The following is a 27,251-nucleotide window of genomic DNA, read 5'->3' on the forward strand; positions in this document are numbered from 1 at the left end:
GATGATCTGAATTCAATTCTGAAAGAAAAAAAAATGTATATCAAGTGATCGAAATATGATTGATATTAATATTTTATCTAAACAGAAACGCGCAACAGCTTGAGAGGAAAGTAAAAATTAAAATTGACATGTTTCAAAAGAGAAATTACTTTTACATTGGATTATAGTTGATGTGAGTCAAACGGCAAGTTATAAGGTCAGACGCGATTCTGGATACTTTATTAGATTGCCTGTTTACGTCATATTAAGATAAGTTTTTCAGCAAAGTTAAAGAAATAAACGATAGGTGAAATTAAATTTTTATATTCATATATATCGCAATCATGTTGGCGAATAATTGGAAGAACGATACCTTGTCAACTTTTTCGTTTAATAAGACAATGATGACCGACGTAGTGACAAGTATTACACGAAGAAAACATGTGAGTTTCGTACCTCAGCTTGTACTGACTCTTGTCTACACAACCGGTGTCATCGGTAACGTATCTGCGCTGGTTATACTTTTTCATCGGGACAAGGTAATTAATGAAAATCATATCATTATTTATCAGTTTATACTAATTAATATAATTTTTGTAATGTATTGTAACAACTATTATTATTAATAAAATAAATCAAAAATTATATATTATATACATTATGATATTATTTTATTCAAATAAAAAAATTCTTTTCTTTTTCAATTAATACAAAGTATATTTAAGTTAAAGAATTGCTTAATGTGTTGATTAAAGTATTCTTTAAAAATATATTCATCTTTGGCATAGTTTTGTTATCTTCTTAAATAGTTTTTTTAGTTAAAGATAAAAATTAGATTTTAATCTGAAAAATATATATCAATATATCATTAAGTAAAATATCTTTAAGAATAATGTAATTTAATTAAATCCAAGAAATGTTTAAGAGTCTAATAGAAAAGAAATGCAAAAAAGATAATTATAAAATGCTTTCCTATAATTGATTATACAAATGTAAAGTAAATAACCATAAGACGTTTGATAATTAATTGTTTGATTATGACATGTTAAGTCAAAAAAAAAAAATCAAATGATCACAAATCAATTGATTCCACGATAGAAAATTATATCTTTTTTAGAGCGTTTTCTCCAAATCTTTCTTTGTAGAAAAGTAATTAAGTATAAAATTATACTAAAAATATTTTAAACAAACACATAAACAATGATTTAATATTTTTTTAAAATAAAATGTATCAATAATTTAATATAAAAGTACATTTCTATTATATATAATAATAAAAATATGTTTTATCAACTTATATGTTTTAGTGAAAAGTTCGGTATTTTTTTAATAAAAAATTGTTAAAAGAGATGTTATACATCAACTTATTTCATTTCAGAGAAGAAACCGTAAACATTTACTGATGTTACGTTGTTTGGCAACCAACGATCTCGTAGCGTTATTGGGGATGTTAGTTCAGATGTATGTTACAATTTATGCGGGCGATGTGACATCTACAAGAATATTTTGCTCTCTACGAGTTGTCTGGCGACTTTTTGGCCTTTTCAGCGGCTGCGTCGCCATCGTTATGGCAGCAGAGAGATGGTTAGCTCTAACCAGACCCTTTGTTTACCAAAAGGTAAGCCTAAGTTTAAGATAATATCGCAATTGCTTACAAATTGTAAATTATTTATACAGAAAAGGAATTAATTTGTTTTTTTCATATTCTGAATGAAGAAAATAAAAATGTTATGTGACTTTGTAATCTATTGAAGAAATAAATTTTTCCCTTTTATTTTTAATGACGCATCGAAAGTCCACGCAGCATAGCGTGTTGCCAAAGTAAATCGCATGTTATAATTTACGACATAGTCTTACTTACTCCGAACAAACTAATGCGTGTGAGAAAATTTATACACGTGCGCTACGCCAAAGTTACGACGCTTATAGAACGATCGTATTTTATGATAAAGACGGAATAAAAAAAGAAGAACATTTATTGACGAGCTAAAACCGATTTTTGCATGAATTATTACTGTATGTTGATACAGGAGTACTAAGATTCCCGAAATACAAATTTTTATTAATAAATTCGAATAATTTGGCGGCTACAATTAAGGAGATATCGATCGCAATGCGATAGAAGCTGACGTCAATTTACACAGAGTGATCATCTTTAGAAGCAGTATCCAAGATTGCAAGTAATTGGAGTTGATTACTACTACTGTTAGGTCGCACTTTGTCAAATATTGTTTTTCCCAAGAAAACCCCACCTAATTCAAGTTAGTCTCCGGAAAGTATTAAAGTAATAATGTGCAACCCACGTTATTTGTGCACCCTTTCATCAGAACACAATGGTAGATTAATAAGTTTCTAAATTTATAAATATATGTAATAAAAAAATTTGTCTTGTATATTTTAAAATATTAATAAAACATCATATTTTTAATTGTGATATAGTACTTCCCAATTTCGCGATATCGCTTTTGCGCGTAAATCACGTAAAAAACTAATATAAAATCGCAGACGAAAAATTCATAAATTTATCAGGTGTCGGCCTGATATCTGGTCAGTCTTGGATGTGTAATATTTTAATCCGAGACAAGTACCGTTTACCGTACATTTCATCGATTTTAAGAGCAGACGATTGACCTTGAAAATTCTATAAAGATTTTGCGCAGGATGTTCTCAAAATTCTTCGAATGACGCAGTTTATTAAAATAAGGCATCAATGCAAACATGTGTTATTTCTCGCATGTTAAAGTAGGTCTATTTGACAAAATTTTAAATATCATATACGTTCTTACTTTATCCCGATTGTCGTGTTTTATAAAAAATAAAACTAATATAATATAAGGCATTATAAGATATTAAAGCTTGGACGAATTATTCTTTCTTTTGGTAATTAGATGATCTCTTTTCTTTATTTTTTTCGAAAAGTTCTTGCAAGACAAAGAATCAGCAATCACAGAATTTTGTATTAATATACAAAAGTTTTATAATCTCCGAACTCGATGAACATTTGAGAATTAGTATTAGCGAATTGAACTTAAAACTTTTATAATAAATCAGCAATGGTATTTTTCATATTTATGAACAATTATACACACATGTAATCTTTTTAGAAGAGATTTTCTTATAAAAAATCATAAAATCATTTCTTTACAAATAGAAATAAAAATTAATTAAAGTTCATAAGTAAATTTGTAGATAGAGACTTAATTTTTGTCACTTCTTGTTTTCTTTATCATTAATCTATGGTATAAATATAAAATACATCGAATTGATTTTTGTTGGTTTCTTCAATTTGTAGTTATCGCAAATAAAAAATGCAACATAAAGTCGATATCTGCATCGGCGTGTCTCGATGTATTAATGGATGACACGCATGTATCTTTCAGCAGGTGACGTATCCGGTAATTGTGCGTTGTATGTTGGCGCTTTGGTTGATTGCATTAACGATAACCAGTCTTCCGGTTATGGGCTTCGGATTGTATTATAAAGACAAACAATGCGTACGTTACAGAGAGGCCACAGAGCCGAGCGATATCGCTTATGCTTATGTATGGTTTGTTTTTGGTGAGTAAATGAGCAAATAATAAAAGAATTAATTATTAATTATTAAAAAGGTATACTAAGATATTTACTTTGCCAAATTATTTTGTTTTATCAATTTTAATACAAACATATTATACAATAATTGCTGTAAGTAATTATAGCAATTATTATAATTATGTTTCTAGTTTTAACAAAAAAGATCCAATTATAAAAAAATAATTTTCAGGTTACTGAATACTTTAATCCTTTCTAAATTATAGGTACTCTCTTATGTTTGTCAATTGTCTGGTGCAACTTGGCAGTTTCTAGAGCTTTGAATAAATTAAGTCGTCGTACAGTTGCTCTTGGGAGAATCTCCAAAGCCTCATCGAGGGCAAAACCTTTGCTGACCATAGCCGGAGTACATACACCACATCGATTAGACACAGTTACTACAACTGAAGAAAGAGCATTCGCAAGACTAATGGCTGTATTATCAATATCATTCGTTATTTGCTGGATGCCACATATGGTGAGTTTTTATGGCCTTAATTTATGATTATATAGTTTAAACCAAAATTGTGTGAAAACGATAATTAATATTAATAATAAATACATGTTAGAATAAAAATAATAATTAAAAGTATAGTAAAATAATATTTAAATTATAGAGAATATATATATATATAAATTTTACCTGATAAAAAAATTAATGTAACAAAATTATATTAAAATAATATAGTCTTTTGTGTTTTTGTAACGTATATACATTTAACATCTTCCTGCTATTATTTTTTATATTTAAATAAGTCATAAATATACATGTACGGCTGTATTAGATAAGCGTTCTATCAGCTATTGATCATTCTATCCTTGTTTTATATCTAATGAACAATAGAATGATACAATAATGCTGATATTATTGAGTAACGCGCTGCCTGAACGCAGCCCGTATGTCATTCAATTGATGAGCCCTTCGTTTCATCAACAATTACCTATTATCAAACTCTGACAGAGAAGGGAAATAAAACAGATAAATAGAAAACAATTAACGCAAAAAAAAGGAAAAAGAACAATCTAATATACGTAATAAAAATTTGTTAAAAGTTTAGGGATTACAAGTGCAGATATAATAGGAGAAAATATGAATTAATGTTTATGCGTATATTTATGCGCCGTATTGAATGGCAGAATGAAGATAGAATGTTACGTTTCCACGAAGAAGAACGGTTTCCAATTTTTTTCTCTTGTAGTTAAAGGGGAAGTCTTTGAAATATAAATTCCTGTCTTTTCCAGTGATAATTCCTTTTTTATTATTCGTCGCTACAAGTATAGCATACCTTGCAAAATTTTTATCGCGAATAGATTTTACTTTCGACAATTCTACGAAAGAATCGGCAGCCTTCACGTGATTTGCTTACTAAGTATCGTTTTAAGTCGATATTTCCTGTTATATTTACGATGTTCAAAATCATCCATTTCGATGTTGATGGTATTGAGATAAAGGAACAATTTTTATAATGAAATGACTCTTGATATTCCTATACATGGTATGACAACATCGATGACATATTATATTTTACAAAAAAATACTTTTCATGCAGAAATGTTTTTATCAGGAAGATATTTAAAGATAAAACAATGAAAAAATTCCAGAATAAATTATTACTACAATTGTTACGTTATAGATAGATAATAAGAAGAAGAAAAAGATGAAATAGTAGTAAATAATAACAATTTTGATGATAAATAATATTAGAGTATGACAATATACTAGATAAAAATTCTCATACAAGGTAAGTAGTTGGATCGTATTTTTATAAACAAATTGATTGGCTTACAGCAAGCATCTCCTTGCCGGAAACGATGATCATTATTATTTATTACATCTAACCAGTACAGAAATATCGCGCGCTTCCGCTAAAAGTGAAGGTCGACAAAGATAAATGATCAATATTTGAGAATAGTTTCACGTACAAGCCATCGAGACATCCGCGAGCCAATATTCCGATCGTCTCTGAATTGATTTCATCCTGTTGACGGTTTTATGTCAGGTGACAGAAAATTTTACACGCGAAGTAAATTAATTCGCATAGATAGATATGACATACTTAATCAAATATCTTTTATATGATTAAATTAAAGACGTCACTGTTATATGTGTATTTAGCCCATTTATTTCATTTATGAAAATTTAGTACAGAAAAAGATTTAATAACACAATAGCAAATATCTCTCCACGTCCTTAAATATTTTTCTTTATAGAAATAACATTCTATCTACATTGGCTAAATATCAATTTTTTTATTAATTATAGATTAAATTATTAAACTCTAAATTATATTAAATTCCGTTTATTTCTTTTCTAGATTTCTATTCCATTGGCTCAATTCGCGATGCATTTACCTAAAACGGCGGTTACTGTAAAATGCATTCGAATCTTCCACATTGTAGCCGATATTCTTTTATGCATTCACTTCACTCTGGATCCATATATTTATGTTCTTTTACGAATGCCCCGGCCGAGATTTAGATTATTGAAGCCCCTCTGTAGAATCTGCTGGCCTGAATCATCCTATAAAAGCCGCTCCAACTCCTTTACAGGTAAAACAATACATGAACATTAATTAAAATTTGAAAAAAATTATGTATTTTATAATTACGTTACAATAATTGACGTATTAATTAAAAGTATGTGGATCAAATTACATAAAATAGGCATCAATTCACGTTATTAATTTCATAATATTATTGTAGTAAAAAATAAAATAATTAAATATGATGATTATGTATAATAAAATAGAAAAAATAAGATCACAGTGTTGACAAGAGATAAAATAAAATTAAAATTTACTGCAGCACTGTCATAGAAATGATTTCATGCAATAGGTACGATGGATCATCATTGCAGCACTAATGGTATACCTACACCTAACACCGCTCCATCGACTCCTGTTAGCGAAGAACACGATTCGCATCTGGTTACAGCATCCCTCTGAGATCGGCCTATGCGAATGATTTTCCTAAAGCGATTGAAAAATCACGACGTAATCCACATGTAAAATCACATGCTTCAAATCGCTTCGACTGGAAGACATTCGCGCAACTTTTAATTAACTCCATTCATTTGCATAAGGCAAGCGAAAGTGATGTTGATTTTCCGTACGCAAAATAAAAAATTTGATTAAAAAATTGTTTGAAAAAGAAAAATTTTAATTTGTAAATAAGTAATTGGTATACTTGAATATGTTTGTGGAAGTTTCTAGTCAACAACGAAAGCGCGAGAATGAATGACGGAATACGCGCAATTAATCGCGCAAATAACCAAAGTATGTAATATATAACACCCCATGGCTAAATAAAAAATATATTTCTAATACTAAAAATTAAAATATATAGAATGCGGATGTAAATGACAATATTTTAGAAGATACCTTTTTTTAAATGTAGTTTACGAGATATAAAGTACATACACGATCTTATAAAAAATAAAAAAATTATTTAAAAAATTTTTATCAAATTACATGTTTTTGAAATTATTCTCTAAATTATATTCTCATTTTTTAATACAATGTATGTACCGCGAGGGAGAAGTCTATTATAGTACATATATTTCTCTATACTATATTCCATGTTGTGTGCAATTGTAACCTAGAGAGTAGGAATGTCGTTGATATATTTGTAAACGACTTTATTTTAAACGAATATCGTTATTTGTACATAATATCATACATACATTTGTTAATGTATATTATGTATGCCGCACAACGTCGCGTAGCACTTGCGCGTTTAACAACTTTCAAATAAACGTTAATCCAAAATTATCTAGATCACGACTTAATCATCTTCAGGACAGACATACACCCACGAATATTTTCGTGTACAAAAAAAGAATAGAATGCAAACATACACTTCGCATTCTCTCTGTGCAGCATCTAAAATATCGTGACGTCGCGTCGCGCCAATCAATAACGATCAAAGTGCAGTAAAGCGCAGCGCGAAATAAATCAAAATTCGAATGAAATTAAAGTGTATAATACAAGTATACAATTATGTCGGCAGGTAACTCGCTGTTAGCCACCGATAATGTCGAAAATAAGTTACCGTCGAAAAGTCGAGTCGCTTGTAAAAAATATACACATCTCAAATGCAAGTTTAACTAAAATTTGTATACATAAGTTCGCCTATGCAGGATGTAACATTATAGTCGCTCGTAGAGAAAATTGTGATTTATTGTGATCGCTTTTACACTAATGTTGTACAATGAATTTGTAAGAAATAAATAAATATTTGCATAAATATAATACGCTAACAATAAACTAAAACATTATCTACGTTAAAATTATGATTTGCAGACAGATATTGATTGCTTTTAATAAAGACTACTTTTGTTACATTTAGTATTACAATTACGTATTATATCAGAAGAATGTCTTATAATATAACTTGATTTTGATTTAATAATAATCAATTTCAATTACAGTTAAAAATTACCATTACATCTTTCTTATAATTGTCATTACATTTTTTTTTCTCCTTTTCCGCGATGTTTTGTTAAACCCTGCATATTTTGGAGCTTGGAGCTCAATTCCTTGAAGATCGAAGTTATACTCGATTATATATCATTCATAAATATACATACACATATATTTGTTTATATTAATTTGATAAAAAGTTTATATAATTTGAAATCTCTTTCTGAGAAAATATCGTTTTTATGCAATAAACAAGTGCATTCGAAGTTCTAGTTTTAACATTACAACTGACATATGTACATACAAGAAATAGAATTGCCGAATAGTAGAATGGAAAGACTATTAAATTACATAAATCGACAAATATCATAATTTTTTATTTAAAAATACCTGTTTATTTTAAATACAACAAAATGATAAGACAAAAAAATCATATTTGTGTAATGTAATAACAAATTAATTTTTAACGCAATTATTTAATTTATGAATTGGTTATTCTCTTCTCAACTCATTTTTATATTGCAACAAATTAAATAACGATTAAATTTACAACGCCAAGTGAGTCACTATGTTCACACGAAAGCGGGTAACTGTTTGGCTATTGCAATAATCGATTTTCACGATAACAAAGGATGTCAAAGCACTAATAACTACATACATGATATTGTATACAGTTATTTCGAGATTCATTATCAATTAATTATTGTCACAGGTATGTTGTATGTTTATGTAAAAGTTAATTATTTAAATCACTTGCGATTATATATGGATTTTGTTGCATATTTCTGTCAGATTCATATTCATCTTGAATTATAAATATAGTTTTAAATTATTATATTATTCAGCAAAAGATGCACAATTCTTTCGGAATTATTTATTTTTCTTTATTCAGTAGAATTTCTCATTTTATATTTTTCTCATTAGAAATTATGTGATAATTATTAAACGATTCAAAAATAAATTCAAAATAAATAGACAAAATAGTTATATCAAGACAAATTGTTAAATAAGATAAGTAAATATATTCAAAGGATAAATCTCAAAAATTGTTTTACTAATATTTAATTTTTGTTTAAAATAATTTTGTTTAATCAAATATAAAAAAGATAACTTTTAAAGATACAATCGCCTTTAAACATTCGTCACAGTAAGTTTGTACAACAGATTTTCATATATTGCAATAATTTTTTAAATAAAGCGTATAGAAAAAAGAAAGAGATATACATGATGGCAACTTCATGACAGAATTTTTGGCACTTCTATTGACTTGTGATTATTGATTTGTTTTACTGATTTGTAGTTCTAATCAGATTAATTAGAAGTTAATGAAGTTCACAAACACGCACGCACACATACCGCACCTTCCACGCGCGCAGAGAGAATATAAACAGTCACTTCTAATACGCGAAAGCTTCAAATTTTTTTATTCTTCATCTGCTTCAAATAAATAAATCCATCTATTTTGAACTTCAATGCACTTGATGTACACGAACTCGATAAACTCTTAAACAATTAACACGAACACATCGAGTTACATATTATACCACGTACCGGAAATAACAAAGTACGTCAGTATACTTTCGCAGTCGATCGACAAATGAGGAGCGAAATTCGTTTCCTTTTTTCCCCTTTTTTTTCTTTTTGGCACTTCATTATTTGTAAGAAATATAGATCTCTATATATGCTATTTAATGTAGGCCAGACTTAATACATATACACATATAAGCTCGATTTAACGTCCAGGTACAGTATTCCATCGATTTTTCAGCGTCGATAGTTTTTACCTGATCATAATTCAGTCCAAAATGGAAGATCTGTTTTACTTAGGTTACGTTTCCAAAATATACTGTCAGTACTAAAAATCTATAATGCACGTAACGTAAACTATAGATTTTTAGTACTGGCAGTAAATTTTAGAATACAGTCTTAGTAACACTTTCTACATTTTTTGACAATATTTTTCTTTTAAAGTTTGATTATATTTTTTGTTCCATTTTGAACGTGTAAGATATTAGAAAGTGTAGCTAAAAAAACACGCGCACGAATCAAACCCGAACGATATAAACACCTAAAAAGCATCAAGACACTTAAAAGAGATTCCATCCTTATAAATCTCATGAACATTTTTTTATTAACGTTCTTATAGACGTTCTTTGGACCTGTATATTATTTTGAAATATGTTACTTTAATATGTGGACCATTTTCGAGACTGTGTCCTCGTGTATGGCAAACATACATTGACATCGAAAATTACATCAAGGATCAGATCTTACCATTTCCAACATAAGATTCGATTCCGCGATTCATTCGGTATTAATAATTTACCAAAGGCACGTGCTCAAATCATAGAGAAATTAACTGTTTAAATTATATACAGATATTGCAAATAGATAAATCGAGATAAATATGTATATTTTTTCAATTATTATATTTTAATGCATGCAAAATAAGTAAATTAATAAGTAATAATTTAATAATGTAAAGGAAAAATGTTCCAAACGTTTAAATCTAAACATCATCTAACATCTTTTATACATTTATGTCCAAATAATTTCAGATATGTATTTAAGAAAACAAAAAGTCCACTGCCAGCGAGCACTCATTGTTGGTAAATGATCTTACATCAGACCGACGTGATTGATCATAGTCAGAAATAGCAGATCCGCTCATAAATTGCACAACGATGATAGAGACAAATCCGTGACCGTCCTCGATCGGTCGGACTCCCGTGTGAACTGCAAACGATACTTCCTTACGTCTTGAGAGTAATGCAGTTCTCGCATCTTGCTCTTAATCCACTCGGCTAATACCAACCAGAGAACCTTCCCGCGTTCCCTGAAAACTCGGCGCGCCGATACGTCCTGATCGGCCACGATCAGACGACAGCGACGGCGTCCGTCTGCGTGTTGCACATATAACGATTCCCACGGCGTGTCATGCCGGTTTTCGTTTACCGCGACCCTTGTCTGTAATATAGATTATTTTCAGAGACAATCAGATTATCCTCTCCTACGATTTATTTACGATGTCTATATATAGAAAGATCAAGATCGAACATGCTCAACTAATAATGTCTTTCTAAGATACGATGGTGTCTAACACCTACTAACAAATTCATCAAAATTCATACTAACGTACGTATAATTATAGTAATGTCTAAAATTATTAATAATTACTGGATTCGCTGCATTACATATGATAAATATTATATTATAATACCAATTTTTATAGATTTAAAATATCTTCTTTTTATGAATTGAACAAATTACTAAGTGTCTTTATTATCGTCGTAATGTAATCATTTAGATATTATAAATAATTTCAATCAGTTTGAGCGAATGAAAAATTTCGATACGATTATATTAGATACATTCCAACTTACTGTTTGTGACAAAATAAAATTATATTTTTTTATTTCAATATCTCATCATGCTATTTTGGAAGCACACTCTTATTTAAACGTGTCTCTAAAAATGATATACATACATGAATTTCAATAAATAAAAGAATCTTATTATGTTAAGAAATAAAATTTTATGACGTATGTATATAAAATTGACATAAAATAAAATCCCTGCTATAAAAAATACAAATTAATATATAAATATAACAAACAAATTATAAACGTTTAAATGCTACTGGAATATAGAAATGTGGACTTCATGTTTAAAATTTTCATAAAATAATGCATACTTACTAGAAGTAAAATGGTTACTGTATCATCCTAAACGTTGTTCAGCATGATAAAAAATTTTATTTATCATATAATATCAGTAAAACATTTAAGGAGAACTTCTAATGCAGTAGCTAATGAACAAAACTAATTGTAAGCCGAAAAAGAAAAATATAAAACTGTCTTGATGAAAAAAATCATATTTTAAACATATTTTTTCAAATAAATAAATTTTCTACAAAAAAGAGTAAAAATTTCCTTCGCGTTTCTTTCTTTATAATACAAATTTATTTAATCTTCTTTCTTTTGTACACATAACAGCGGCATAAAGAAATATGCAGTTTAATTACAGTGTATCATATATGTTATTTAATGATTGATATACAAGTTTATCTATTTTGAATAAAATTTCATGGCGGAACATTTATATGTTTTATCTGGCATTTTTTGGGTCTTTTACCTGGGGTCGTGCTACATTGTATCACACTTTCCACAGCAGTAGATGGTTCGTGGAGTCCTCGCGACCAGCCTGCAACTCGGCCGAAGCTTGAGGTCCGCGGAAGTCCTCATAACCGTCTCCGCCGGATATCACCAAGAGTTTACCACGATTGATATTGTTCTGTTGCGTTTTATTCGATTTCAATGAATAACGATTCACCTTTGGACGAGGGTCTGGTTTCGAGGGATTCGGTGTTTCTACGCAGGTGAGAAAACGCACGTGTCCTGTGTGTCCGTGAGGAATTCCTATGTAGAACATTACAATTTTATTATTTGATTTCGCAAAAATTTTCGGACATTATTAAATAATTAAACATTTCGGACATTATTAAACAAAAGTTCCAGAAATTACATAACAGGGGGAAAAAATATTTCATTTGACAATAAAAAATTACTTAAAATAAAATTACATTTTTTACAATTAAAATTAAAAAATTTGTTGGACCTTCCAACCCCACCTTACAAACGACCAATATTATTATATACATATGTATATGCGTATACATACGAGTACGCATATTCACGCAATGATGTATGTTTGTATGTACGTTATGTATGTATGTATTTTAATGCGATGAAAAAAACATGACATTGATCGATCGCTCCTGTATCCTTCCACGTGGACGGAGATCGCGCGCGATTTGGGGTGTCAGCCAGCTTTCTAATTATATCGCGGGGCAATAATAACGGCAACACAGGCGATAGAATATGACGTCAATACGCACCAGTCACGATCGGTGGCTGCGACATCCTCTGAGTGGATGGCTTTATATGGGGAATTGGCACGGTGAGCAGCACGCCAGCGCTCGTACCGATCCAAAGCAACTCGTTGCAAGCCAATAGTGCGGTGACCCTGAGACAGGCTGCCTTGTGCTGCCGAATTATGTCATCACAACCTGCAACAAGTTTAATGCTTCCGTTAAAATAAATGTCAAATTTTATCTCTTGAGACTTGTTTTTAAGATTTCTATCAATCGATTAATCAGATTCGGTTATTATTTATTTCAATATTTGAGAGATAAATATGTCACATCCAATGTATCTTAATATTAAATAATTAATGTTTTAAGTTAACTCATCATTTACATAAAAATTATGTCCTAGTCTAATTAGCAAAGGCAATTTTAAATTAATAAAAGTTTTCAAAGTTCTAAATACATTTATAAAATTTCGTTATTTTAACTTATTCTTTTTTTTTTTTAATTGATCCTCTCTCTTTTCTTATTTGATTTATATAGTAATCTAGATTAACTTATTATAACTGTCCTTTTTAGAATTGTTTCTTCAAATCTATCTGCTAATTTAATTAGATAACCGCTTAATCCGATTATTCAAGATTTGAGACTTACTGGCAAGCATTTTGGTAACAGCTGGGGCGATGTTGATATCGGTTAGGCATTCGTATGTACCGGAATGGAAAAGCCTTAGTACGGCGCTGTTGTGTAATGAAATCCAAACGCCTAAACCTCCAGAGTTTGCCATACAGGAAACGGCGCGGCTCGTATCGCTGCTTACAGCAAACGTGTGCTCGATGTCCAGGGTGTGGGTATTCAAAACTTTAACGCTATTGTGACACCCGCACCAAAGTTTCCCAGAGACGGACAGCATTTTGGTCACTGGTGACGCTACCGTCCCGACGGACACCGTCGTGGGATCCGGAGTGTTCCATCCACCGGCTAGAAGCAAAACAAAGAAGCAAATCAAATAAAACGACGAAGAGTAAAATTTGATTTAAGATTAAGCGCTTAAGATTATTTTATTGTTTAATTATAAAAACAAATAATCAAGGATCAGCACGTACTATGGTCCCGAACGTAAACGGTGATGTCTCCGTTGGCAAGAGAAACGAACACTTTGTTATCCAAGTATCTAAAATCACAAATAGCTAGGGTTTAAAATATAATCGTGGGAAAGAAATAGAAATATGTGATAGAAGTAAAAACAATATTTTCTTATCTTTTTGATGTAATAATAAAATAACGGACACACACACACATACTTACATGATGCAATGCACGCTGCTGCCGTGCTGTATCTTTACTTTATTCTTCTTGATCCGAATGTTATCGTTGCAGTTATACACGTGAATGCAACCATCCTCGGTTCCTAGCCACATTGTGGGCTGATTCGCATCCTCTTCCGTGATAGTATTGTCAATACTCGATACGTCGCCGCTCAGCGTCACACTGCCCGTGTCTGCGCTTGGAATGTCGTCCGAGTCCGAATCGTCGGAGCTCGAGCTACTGCAAAATGCACAAGCAAAGATAAATATTAAACATAAGCAATATTAAAATATAAACACAAAAAATTCTTGTATATTGGCAGTTTTCTGTTTAAACACGATTACTCTGATCTTGAGGATAAAATTTTATGAGTAATAATTAAAATAAAGTTTAGTATAATTAATGTCTGTTTAGTATAAGTTTATTATAAATAATTTTGAAATTAACTTTAAATGTTAATTAATATATTGAATTACAAATATAAGCATGAGAGATGCATTAATTGAATCAGTGTTCCAAAAATTTATGTTTAACTTAATGAAAAAGGAATAATATGACCATTATTAATATTTTCCATTATCAATAAATCATAATAGCTAATTATAAATCGCTTAATACTGCCGAGTCTCAAATATCATTATTTATGCGCCAGTCGCGATTGCCGCGGGAGAAATATTACCTGTCTAACTGTATATTACCGCTGCTAGCATCCACGTCTTGCACCGATATGCTTATACTATTCTTGCTATTAACGAACGGACTATTGTTCGACATGCACAAGTTTGAACTGAAAAAAAAAAAACACATTTTAAATTCATATATGCTTGTACTTCTCTCCACCCGTTACCTAATTACATGTCTTGTCACAATTAATATTAAACACCTTCCAATCTTACCCAGGTGTGCATACGGGTATTCCAGCGACGCAGAGTATCCTGGCGTTACAGACTCCATTGCACGATGTTACTTGCGGTGGTTCTGGGCTCAAACTCAACACGCACACCTGACCGACGTAACCGTCACTATTACATACCCAGACATCCTTCGATCCCTGTCCATTCGCCAATGTTGGCGCTGCGCAAGTAAACTGCAGACCCGCTCGCGTTTTCCTGATGGGCAGAGGCCCAACGAATTCAGGACATGGTCTCCTGTCAGCTGATAACGCTACACATAAAATGAAAAAATACTTGAAATTGTCTTGTAAGTTTATTTTCATTTAATTAAAAAGATAGAAAAAAGAATACACAACAGATTTAAAAATTAATTTAGAAGAATATATTTTATACTCTCTAAATTCTTTGGAGTGAAATCTAACTCTAAAGAGTAAAAATTGAATTAATCTTGAAAAAGCATGGCTCAGTTTTCAATCTTTAAGAGTGAGATTTCACTCTACAAAGTGAGATTCACTTTAAAAGTTCTAGAAAGTACGTATGTCTGTACTTTTCAATTATTTTTAACTACACAAACTACAAAAGATTTTGTAACTCGAATTGGTGTGTATATTAGAATGTGTATGTTAAAATCAATAATCAATATTGTATTAAACTAAACGTCAGATTTATTTTTGAATCCCTATTTGATTTTTATACACCTCTCCATTCATTTAATCCTTTGTTTAATATTTTATTTTAAAAACATTTTTGTATATAAAAATTTTCAAAATGGATAGTTATGATTATTTAAATTATATTTATCTATTTTTAAAATATTCGAGATGTATCTAAAAATATATGTTATTACATTGCTCCATCAAACGATATAACAAAAGATATTATATTTAGAATATCTATATTAATACTAATAAATCATTTCATGAGAAATAGCTTTTTTTAACGTGGAATGATCGACGTGAAAAAGTAATATTACTCACCGAGCTTCTGTTTGGCTTCATTAAAGCTCTCCTCCCAACTCGCACGCTTGTCAGGCTTCGCGAACATGACAGATATATTCTCGATCCCAGCTCTGCAAACGAAGTACATAAGTGTAATGTGAGTCATACTGCAACCACGATCATTATGATTTAAGAATTCGATTCTAAGCACGCTGTTAGAAACGTGATCGAAAGATACTCTAAGAATGATCGAAAGATCTCACGTTGATTTTGTAATATTAAATAAAACGCTTTTTCATTAATATCCTTCGTCAAACTAAATTTATTTATTGTCATCAATTTCCTGGTTTCAATGACTACACACATAAATAATAAAATAATAAAAATATAAACTGATGTACCGATGCAAAAATTGTGCTTTTACTTTATCTTGACATATGCAGCAAATAAGGATTCGAGTATAGTCTTAAACACAAATTACTTTAGAACAAATTTTATCATTAATCCCCCAAATATATGTTTATTTATCTTGCTTAATTTTCAAGAAGCACGCTTACTGAGTATTGAGTGTAAGTTCCAAGCAAGCCAACTGGGAATGCGCCGCGTTTCTTTCTGCCAATTGCCGTTGGGCCTGACTCAGCATATCCTTGATAAGGTCTTCCAACTGTTGCTTGGCACCATGCAAAGCTGCGGCGAGCTCCTGCAGCTGAGTCAACTTTGTGCAGTCTTCTCGGAGATAGTCGACTTCGCGTGCCATTCGCCTTAAATTTTCGTCTTTGGCTGGAAACGATATTGGGGTAGTATACATCGAACGATGAGTAATATACTAAATTTGTGTCTCTACGATACCTTTCATTACTTCGAGATCATCCAGTGAGATTCGCATCAACATTTTATACTTATTTGCGTCAAGCAGACCGACCAGACTGTTCGGGCACGTGCTTCTGTGAATTTTTATCTTTTTTGTATTTTTATTGTCGTAGAAATTTTCTATTAACTATCTTTGTGTAAAAAATTATATAATACATAGATGATTTACATTAATATTGTATATTCGTATATTCTATAGATTACTTTCTACCATTTAGACAATATAGCCAGAAAAGATTTATATCAATTTTGTTTACTTGCGTTGTAATTAGCTATGTTATAAACATAAAAATTATTTTAAGAAAGCTTTAAATAAATGTTTGGTAATTTAAAAATATATATATATATATATATTTATTTATAAACTTTATGTATTAAACTCTTTTTATTAAAATGTTAGATGAAATAAGCTCGATTTAAGTAAATAAATTCGCAAAAATATATATTTTGTCATCCAGCTAAATAAAATATTATAACAATCGCTGTCTTTATTATTAAAGTATATTTTACTTACGTTGACGGTTTTCTTATTGTGCCGCTTCTGCGCTTGATGCTGGTGATGACGAGGAGATCGGAGAATAAAAATAAAGCCCGTTCCTTCCGTGTGCCCTGATTCGACGCTATGGTGACCAGATCGTGTCGGACGAAAGCTCTACAGCAGAGAAAGCGGACAACGTGTCACACGATGAATTCGATGAATCTTTTTGTCGCGTCGTGGCCAGTTTCCGCTACAGCACGCATCATTATCGGTAATCAATACTCCGATTCTGATGGCTAAATAAGTCCAGTGGAAAAACTATGTAACGCGTATGAGACGATTGGCACAGATTGAAAGGCACGCGAAGTAGGACGACATTTCTGTCACAGCAATAGTCGATAATTTATTGGAAAACGTTATTCAAAATGGTTTATAGAAATGGTACGCATCTTCTTAATTATTTACATTCCTAGTAATCAATTCAAATGATTATTCTATAATATTTGTGTGACAAAAGCACATAATTTTTATACTTATTTAAATATATTATAATAATGTCATGAAACAATATCATGAATAATGTTATTGTGACATAAACACCTAGCAACTGTAATTATTATAGCTTGACCTTATAAAAAATTGTCGCTTATACTTAATATCTAAAAAGAAAGAAAATATGAATGATGAAGCATGACTTTGAGTACACTCCAGTCCAGTTTGTAAATTGAGCGATTGACTTTACAATTTGTAGACTTATTTCCACTCTCTTGTTTTCCAGGACGCTTCAGTGAAATTCAATTTCAATATTCTCCGTCAACGCAAAAATGAGAAAATGATTGGGAATTATCATCTCATCGTAATGGCATTACGGTCATTGATCATAAACTGAAGATATTACGTTGCAAAATGATCGTAAATCAAACGCTATACAATATCGATTGTAAATCCGAGACCGGCTGTCTTCGAAAAAACAAAGCTGAACTATCATCCGCATTCCGCAGTTAGTGCAAAAATTACAACAAATATCAATTTGCTGATCATTATTACCTGTCATTCGTTACGATACCAGCGAGACCTTCGACAAGGGCCTGGACCTCCCTCAACGTCGTCTGTTGCTGTTCCCATTCGAGCGACTCCCTTTCCGTGCAGTTGATCTTCACGACCAGCTCGTGCACTTCTTTCTGCGCAGCCTGCAGTAACTCGTAATCAGGATGCGTCGGATCCGTGTGTTTTAGCAACCTCTGAATCAACAGTTCGTACCGCGGGATCTTCTGCACTGGTTTGATCAGCAGCTGGTCCAGTCCCAGCTTGCCCTTGTGCTCGCGTTCCATTGTCTAATCGGAACAAAGTGTGATCTACCTTCTCTGCGAGCTTTTTATAATTTATTTCGAGCATATTTAAATAAAGTAAGTTGAACTAAGCAGTAATATTTATTACTATGTAGTCACAATAATCTCATAATGATTCAATCGGAATCTTACATAATAAAAAATTTTATTTTTTAAAATAAAATATACCTAATCGCTTTAGAGAAAGCACTTTAAAGAAATATATATTACACCCGTATATAATGTCATAAACTATCATGAATTCAAAAAAACTTATAATTTTTTAGCAAAATCACTAATTTTTACTCTTTGTGTGCTCTCGAGTAGAATAAACAATCACATTAAGTTAAAATGTCATAAGATGTCATGATGACATTTTATATTTAAAAATAAACTTATAAGTGACAAATAAGGTAAGGAAGATATCCTTATAATATTATTATGACTTCTGTGTTCTATTTAAGTTGTATTACAGAATCAACAATGATAAAGCACAATGACAATTTCAAGCTTGACAGTTTAAGCACATTTCAGTGTTTAAAACGGTCGATACTTCGTAAGCCCCGAGGCGCGAGTTGCCAAGTGTGTCGAAGATGCACCCAGCCTCATGAGAATCTAAGCGGTAAGTAGGCGACGGTGACACCGGCAGTCAAGTAACAAGTTAATTATATCGATAAAATTACGAAAGGTCAGGTTTGATCGCGACGCTTTAAGAAGCGACGTGGAATGAAAAAGTTTCGTATTTAATAATAACCGTCGCATTATGAAGAGAGAAAGATATATGTATGTATGTGTGTGTATATGGATATGTATATAGAGTCGCAGCGGACAGAATGTGCAGCGTACCTCGAGAAATCGTGCGAAGGCCGGCTTCGCTTGGCACGTTGTTTTTATCGCCTTCCTCGCAGACTTCCAATTGTCCAGAAACAGGGTGTATGTCTCCAGCACCACCGGCTTCGTGAACTACAAAGCGACACGAGCTCTTTTTACATATCGGTGAAAATGTGTGTCATGTACGAAAACGTAATTCTCTAAAAAGATGTTATTTAAAATAGTAAAAGTATTCAACTATTACTTAATCCTTTTCGTTAAGTTAAAGAGAGATATATTATGGAAATATTTGAATAAAGGTTTACTTAAAATGAACATCATCTAAATAAATTCATGTTCTCCATGTTCAATTTTTAATTAAATGCGTTTCATTATTTTATCTAAAAAATTTGAGATTTAAATTATTTTGCAATATATACGTATTTCGCTAAAAGATTTACTTCATAAAAATGTAAGTATGTGGCAGATTTCTTGTTTATTTTTAAATAATCAATAAAAAGTTTAAATCCGTGGTACAACATGTTTAAATTCAGGGTACGCAAATTCGGAGATAAGAACTCGTTAAACTTTACTCTCTTTATTAAATAAGATAAAAATTTGAAATTACGCAAGTTAATTCTATCAAAATTTCTTCTGTCTATATAATACTTATTAATCGCGCGTCGAATACGCCAGAATTAATTCGCGATGGCTAAACTAGAAACGAGAACGATTTTCGTCTCACGTTGTATCTTATTTTTTAGAGAAGATCCTGAAATATCACGGCATATCGCGAAACAATCGCTGTAAATTTATACGTTACATGATGCACGGAAAAAATACGGAACGCAAATAAATGTGTTTTCAAAGATAAAAATATTCCGTGTTTATATAAGGGGTGGTATGGCCGCGACGTTGGTCGATTTATTAACGTAGACCGAATAGAAGAACGCGCCGCGAATTAACTGTACGGTGTCTGTCGATTCTGCTGGCGTCCTGGGAATCTCAACGGCAAAGGAAAACGAATACTGTTGCTCGTGTAATTTATTACGTGTCCGGCTGGAGATATTTGTGCACCTAGTAACAATGTGAACTCACCACATCGAGGAAGACGTCGCCGATCGTCTGCCTGAGTTCCCAGGTGTCCAGCCGCCTACGCAACTCCTCCAAGAATATCTCGTGATGACTGAGAAGCGCAGGGACCTAAAATGCGCAAGTATTTCCCTTCGACAACTTTATCTTTGATTAATAGACATGCAATCAGATAATACTTTATACAAGATCAGGTTGAAAATGTAAGAATCGATTAAAACGCGAATCAAACAAATAAAGAGCTAACTGTTATGTCTGAATTTTTTGTTAACATTTTCGCTATAAATTACATATAAAATTTATATCGCGAATGCATAGATTGAAAATTGTAAAAATTTACACAAAAATATTATTAGAAATCAAGGCCTTCAATATTGGTCCTCAATATCTGTCTTTGTTTCTTTCTATCAATTTTTACATCTTACTGTTTATATTAAAAAATAGAATAACAAGAGAAGTGATATAATCTCATCTCAGTTTTTATGACGCTATTTAAATAAATTTTATAATCTTGTTAGTAAGATTTTTTATCTTCAATAATGTATAATTTATATAGACAATGCATAAACTAAGAATTATATAAAAATTCACTTAAAATATTATTAATTTATTACAAACCAAAATCTGCTTTGGATTGTTCTCTTTATTTATTTGTATTAATTTTACTTATTATCGTTTATATTAAAAAATAAATGATAATCGTATGATGTATAATATAATAAATACATCGTATATTCTAATTATTATCTAATAATAACGCCTACATATGTTCTGGTATTATACAATAAATATCATTAATGTTCAGTAAATTTAAGCTCTTCTTCAATTGAATGTCCATAACAATGAATTATATTAATGATCTCTATTACTTCTCGAAACAATTCATTAATAATTAACATATCACAATTTGTTAATCATTGCTTTAAATGAATTTTGAAGAATTAAGCAGAGAGTGTTTCACAGTCAATGGTGCTCGCCATTCGCGCGGCATCGATCAACTTCGTGGTTAGATCTCAGTCCTAAATCTTTGGTCGGTCGGGAGATCGTAAAGACCTCCTCCGTCTATATACAACTCGACGCAGCATTTAAAACATAACTCCGCGAAGAGAGAGGAGTTCCTTGGTTCCGCGGAACTTCCCGGATGTTGAATTATAACCCGTCGACGAGGCATGGATTTATGCGCACTGAATAAGTGCGACGTACATATTATACTTATTATAACAACGAAAATACGAAAATAGTTTTGCTTATACCTTATAATACTATATATCACATTTACCTGATAAAATATTTCGTCGACTGTTGCGGCATCCACCAAACCGGCATTTTCGGGACTTTTCAAGGGCTGTAAGTATTTCTGAAACATATTTAAAATATTGTGTTCAAGATACTGTTTCAAACATGTAACAATAGCCTATTTATTTATTAAGGTTTTGGTTAAGCTGAAAATATATTGAAAAAAGAATCCTCTGTTTTCTTTTTATCAACAGTATTGTTACTTTTAAATAAGTAAAGGTGTATTAAATTGTCTGCAGTTATTTGCAAACGGAACTTAATTTTTAATAATTTTCATTTAGCTTCGCTATTACTTAAGCTGAAGATCTACATTATATCAAAAAATGCTTGCACGCGCATTCTCGGTAGACCTTCGGGCTCATTTCGTGTCCTTCAAACCGAAGGAGACTCTGTAAGCTTTAAATGCTAGAATTTCAATGCCGCGAGTCGAGAAATGAATTCAATTCAATTAACGCCAACGCGTTGATACCGTAACCCACCGCGGTAAAAAATATTTCTCGCGGTTTATTTGTACGCTGATAGCTTCTCGCCTATTATTTTTCTAGGTCACTTCGTCGACGTAAAAAATGCGGGGGCCCTCCTCCCTTCATCCCAAGGCCACTGTTAAATAATCAGTAAATGTGCCGACAACGATTCCCGTTGTGCGGCAACCGCGTTGTTTATAAAATATGACAATCAAGCTAGTCGTACGCGCCGTTTACGGTGACGCTTAAATTCCGGCGTAATGTTGGATAAAAATCGCCTCGGCTGAACTTCGAAGAAGTCAGCACGCCTTATTTTGAAATCATAAATAGTAGAACCTTGGTTTAATCCTATGCATTTAAGTGTGATTTAGGGCGATAGCGATCAAAGATTATTATTATTATTTATACACTGTCAATTTTGATAAAGAACGTATGTCTCAATTATCTAACTTTGTTAAATTTCAACACCTTAGAGAGAGAGAGTACTTTGTCTAACATGCATTATGATTTTTGCATACACGATCTCTTTTTATTTAAAATAAAACAGTAAGATTAAGAAAAACTTTATTTCTTTAATTAAGAAAATTATATTATATTAATATACTGTTGGATTAATAAATGTAAATTGTATTAAGATATAAACATAAAAATGTATCAGAAAGTTTGAAAAGTAATCTTTAAAATATGGTATGTATGTAACATACATACATTTATTTACTTATCTTACATTTTGTACATAAAAGTATTACATGCGCGCGCGAAAGATGTTTTTTACATCCAGGATGAGATTTTAAAAGCTCATAAATTTATAGTATTATCATTTGAAGTGATTATTAATAATGGACAGATTGACATAATGATGATAGGCATCCTCAATTCGTCTGATAAAGTAATATTAATTTTTAGACAATATCGTTGTGTGCATCAATGTAATTGTTTGATTCAATAATTATATCGCATTGCGAAAGAGCAATGCAATTAATATAGCATATAAATCGCGTAATTAATTAAAAAAAAAGTCGATCTTATCAGTTCTACAGCCAATGTTTGTCTAGATAGCTTTTATTAAAGCGCTGGCAGCAATCTGTGCAATTGTACAGGAGCACGTTGCACGTAATGTGACTCGCGTTTCACACGTGTTCGAAAGTCCGACAGATTTCCGGTCACGAGCGACTCATGCATGTGCTCGAAAAAGTACCATAAATTTCGATCAATTCAATAAATTAAATTACCTTACTATTAAAATCTCAAAAATTAGATATACCATATAGGCTGAGCTAGTTAAAATGTATGTCACAAACACATAAGAAAGAGCATGAGGTCACGCTGGCGCCGGTTGTTCTTATGATTATATTATTATATTGTTTTTAATAAATTCGATCACTATACAGACTACGAAGTTATACAAATTGATTAAAGTATTTAATAAATTCAAAACAACTCTCTATACGTTTCAGCATGCATTAAATCATCCTCAGAGGTCAAATAAGAGAACTCACATAAATAAGATACTCTACAATTCAGGTACAATTAAAGTTTTAAATTATTTATGCTGTATTATATAATGTATGTATAATAGTAAACATCAATCAATCATGATATAATAATATAATGACGTAGTAAGAGTGTAATGACATAATATCAATGTTGTATAATTCTCTGCTCAACAGTATAACTGTTATGTACATGTTATATTTATATTATTGAGTAAAGAAATCATTATATTTATGTAATATATTTTGTTAGTTTTTTAATACCGGATAAATGGAAAAATGTTTACACACACAAAATTTGTAAATAGCCACATATTTATGTGGTGTGGTGTAGCAAAATTCTATTCCTTTCGTAAAAATTGATACTTCCAAATGCCTGAATACAAATTGCAATCAATTTAGAAAAATCGTGAAATCCGCAAGGCTTTAATAACAAAAAGTAAAAAGCATTTTTAGCTTTTAATTTTAGTAAAGTTGAAATTAAGGAGTAAAAGAAGTGATAAGTAATGACTGAATGCAAACTGGAATATCCATATCGGATTTAGATGGAATAAAAGAATATCATTATCATTCCGCGATAGAGCGAAGTGATACCTTGACATAGAGTCGTGTTGCACAATGCATTGAGTAACCAATTTCGTGATCCGCCCTTCAGCGGATATTAGATGCATTGTGCCATTAAACAAAATATTGACCCAAGGACGCAAGCGTGTTGAAAATCAGATTACAAATACAAGGCGACCTTGTGTAGGCAAGGTGAAACTGCCGCCTGTTGCATTTAACGGATTGTGCACTGCTAATAATTCTCTCTTGCAAATTTTCATATATATTTCGAAGATAAAAATATACAACCATTTATACTGCCGGAGTTTTATTATCTATATTAACTTCATACATGTTATTAATTTTACAATTGCATCACATTAAATCAATTAAACCCTGTTTCAGAATTTGGTGTATCATAAAATTTTCATCGTACAAATATTATAATTTCAAATTTTAATTATATTTTATTATATTAATTTATTTTAATTATATCGTACATTTACAGTTAATAATGTTGATTAAATAAACCCATGTGTTTATGTATGTATTATATTATATATACATATAAATTTTACATATATAATATTTTAAAAATTCTTAATAAAATTATATAAACTAGTTATGGACTCTTTATTGTTAAAAACAAATAAATAAAACATAAATTAAAGGCTATTAAGAGTCAAACGCAGTTAACAATGCGAAAAAAATTTTTTAATAATCTTACAAATTAACATTAAGATGCCCCGTCGCACGGGGGATTCGACGGGGCATCTTAATGTTAATTTGTAAGATTATTAAAAAATTTTTTTCGCATTGTTAACTGCGTTTGACTCTTAATAGCCTTTAATTTATGTTTTATTTATTTATAATATTTTAATAAATCTATTTCATTATAAAATTGTCTGAGAAACATTGATTTAAACAATGACTTTCATTATCTAAATTGCAATATAAAATTTATTAGTAATGTATCGTTTTTTGTAACAATTTTTCAACCTTGGAAAGAGGGATGACAATACGTGTTTAATCGCGTCTTTTGTAATATTATGCAAGCGCATAAATCGACTGTTTCCCGTAATTATTCGTCACGATCTGGTATTCAAACCTATTTCCGGTGTTTAACGAAAAGCGATTATGAAGTCGGGAGTGGCAATTTAATGAAAACAACATGCCGGACGTACAACAACGGCGTACTTGGATCGAACGAGCAACAGCTCGCTGAAGCGAAGATGTTGTTCAATCAAAGCGAATAAACGAGCGGGGGTGTGTTTGTTTACAAGACGCAAGGACGAATCGCAGTTCCGACGTACGACGGTGGCGGTGTAGCGCCGTTTCTTTCAACGTCGCGACTCGAGAGAGATCGATCGACCCTCTTGACCATCCTAGTCCGGAATATTTCTTTTGAAAGAAGTTAATTTGTCTATATATTTAATCTTTTCTTTCTTACAAGTCTCGGAAATTGAGAAAAATTATATGATCGCTAACATCAAAGATTTCAAAAATATTAAAAAAATGTAGGTATACGTACGTTCTATAGAGAAAAAACTAAATCAAATTCTAAGAAGAAATGAGCATTCGATGACAAACAACTGATAATTGTTATATACAAGTCAGAAACAAGTTAGAATTTTAATTAAACAAAAAAATATCTTTTTAGAAATTTTTTTGTTTATATTAAAGAACTGTATTTTACGAGGAATCGATCTTTCTTCAGATTCGAATTAATCAATAAATATATACTTACATTGACTAGTATCTGTAGCGCCTCCACGTAGGATCGTTCTGTATCGTAAAGCTCCACAACCACGTGAGTCCTCGTGTCCTGCAACGCAGAGAAGACAATCAGAAAAGATGAGTACTCGTTGAGTAACATTACGAGAGAAGGAAACGTTTGACCGAGATGGAGAAAGAGAGGGAGGCGACCAAGCACAGCTGTCATAGCTCGATTATTACATCGTCTCGTGATGAAGATCGCACGTGCGCTTTCGAAACATGTACACGTGCGCGCTTCACGTGCGTATGTGCGATGCGTTTGATTATGATCGTTATGCAACATTGATTACAAGTCGCAAGGTTCATGTCGGCATTATGTGATGCACACATGCCGACGAGGCATCGAAAGACGAAGTACTTTAACCCTGAATAACTAATATATATGATATAATAAACCGCTTTCAATTTACCTGAAAATCCTTCATAAAAGCATTTTTACCTTTATAATCACATTATACCTTTCCTTTCTAACTGTCTATATTTATTTTTTCCTATGTTTCTAGATCCCACGTCTTTAATTTTTATAAATAAAGATATAAATATTATATTTAACATACTTAATACAGAAATAGTTAAACGCACTTCTTTATATATGTCCATTTTTTTTTACAAAAACATATTTTATGATTAAAAATAGGAAAAAACTGGAAAAGGTAGAAATCTGATCTATCTGACTTTTAAATGAGACAGTTGAGATTATTTTAAAAGTACTTTCGCAGGGTAGTACGTCAAAAGTTTTAACGTTTACTCAAGACGCTTGGAATGCTTTTTCATTCAGAATTAGCTGTGCCTAGTCTATAAACATCAAAAACAAGAACTACCCACGCGCTCGGAGGTGACGCGTTCGTTATTCTCGCTATCCACCGATGGCTGACTGACGAGCTTGTGATCAGCGTCCATTGTCATCCACGTAGGCCACCTGTACTGAGATTTCGTAAGCATTGACGCCCTCCACTTGCATAGTAATCCGAGCGATCGCGCGGAAAGTGCGTAGTTTCGCAATCTTCTGAAACCGATGCACCGCGAAGCGCGTCCAACTGTAGAATATGCACTCGCGTCTCGCACGTTTCCGGTCTCTCACTTTAATCTATTCCGCTTGGCGGAAATGCCGGGGCGAAACCAAAG

The 27,251-nt window shown here is 31.5% G+C and overlaps 2 protein-coding genes across 2 annotated transcripts in view; one reads left to right on the forward strand and one right to left on the reverse strand.

The window, feature by feature from the left end:
• The first annotated feature begins 323 nt into the window (after nt 1–323).
• On the forward strand, nt 324–6,593 carry LOC108778776 (prostaglandin E2 receptor EP2 subtype). Its single transcript, XM_018546043.1, has 6 exons — nt 324–518; nt 1,358–1,597; nt 3,360–3,537; nt 3,777–4,027; nt 5,865–6,099; nt 6,385–6,593. The coding sequence occupies exons 1-6, from the start codon at nt 324–326 to the stop codon at nt 6,492–6,494; spliced, it is 1,209 nt and encodes a 402-aa protein (XP_018401545.1). The 3' UTR covers nt 6,495–6,593.
• Nucleotides 6,594–10,562: 3,969 nt separating this feature from the next.
• LOC108778754 (uncharacterized) overlaps nt 10,563–27,251 on the reverse strand; it is a 42,026-nt gene continuing 25,337 nt past the window's right edge. The window contains exons 8-24 of the mRNA XM_018546008.1: nt 26,098–26,175; nt 21,834–21,911; nt 20,561–20,665; nt 19,499–19,615; nt 18,372–18,658; nt 17,361–17,498; nt 16,826–16,917; nt 16,534–16,756; nt 16,016–16,107; nt 15,042–15,309; nt 14,825–14,932; nt 14,146–14,385; nt 13,944–14,011; nt 13,492–13,818; nt 12,868–13,038; nt 12,105–12,388; nt 10,563–10,937 (exon numbers count right to left, since the gene is read on the reverse strand). Of these exons, the coding sequence (XP_018401510.1) occupies nt 12,126–12,388; nt 12,868–13,038; nt 13,492–13,818; nt 13,944–14,011; nt 14,146–14,385; nt 14,825–14,932; nt 15,042–15,309; nt 16,016–16,107; nt 16,534–16,756; nt 16,826–16,917; nt 17,361–17,498; nt 18,372–18,658; nt 19,499–19,615; nt 20,561–20,665; nt 21,834–21,911; nt 26,098–26,175 (2,655 nt within the window). The 3' untranslated portion in view covers nt 10,563–10,937; nt 12,105–12,125. The remainder of the gene's footprint in view (nt 10,938–12,104; nt 12,389–12,867; nt 13,039–13,491; nt 13,819–13,943; nt 14,012–14,145; nt 14,386–14,824; nt 14,933–15,041; nt 15,310–16,015; nt 16,108–16,533; nt 16,757–16,825; nt 16,918–17,360; nt 17,499–18,371; nt 18,659–19,498; nt 19,616–20,560; nt 20,666–21,833; nt 21,912–26,097; nt 26,176–27,251) is intronic.

This window comes from Cyphomyrmex costatus, unplaced genomic scaffold, assembly GCF_001594065.2.
Source record: "Cyphomyrmex costatus isolate MS0001 unplaced genomic scaffold, Ccosl1.0 scaffold51, whole genome shotgun sequence".
Taxonomy (NCBI): Eukaryota; Metazoa; Arthropoda; class Insecta; order Hymenoptera; family Formicidae; genus Cyphomyrmex; species Cyphomyrmex costatus.

Excerpts from the sequence above, each read along its gene's own strand:
- LOC108778776 (XM_018546043.1), top strand. The coding sequence starts at position 324 with ATGTTGGCGAATAATTGGAAGAACGATACCTTGTCAACTTTTTCGTTT. Across the intron at positions 4,028-5,864 it reads TTTGCTGGATGCCACATATG|ATTTCTATTCCATTGGCTCA; the intron begins GTGAGTTTTTAT and ends TTTCTTTTCTAG. Across the intron at positions 6,100-6,384 it reads CCGCTCCAACTCCTTTACAG|GTACGATGGATCATCATTGC; the intron begins GTAAAACAATAC and ends TTCATGCAATAG.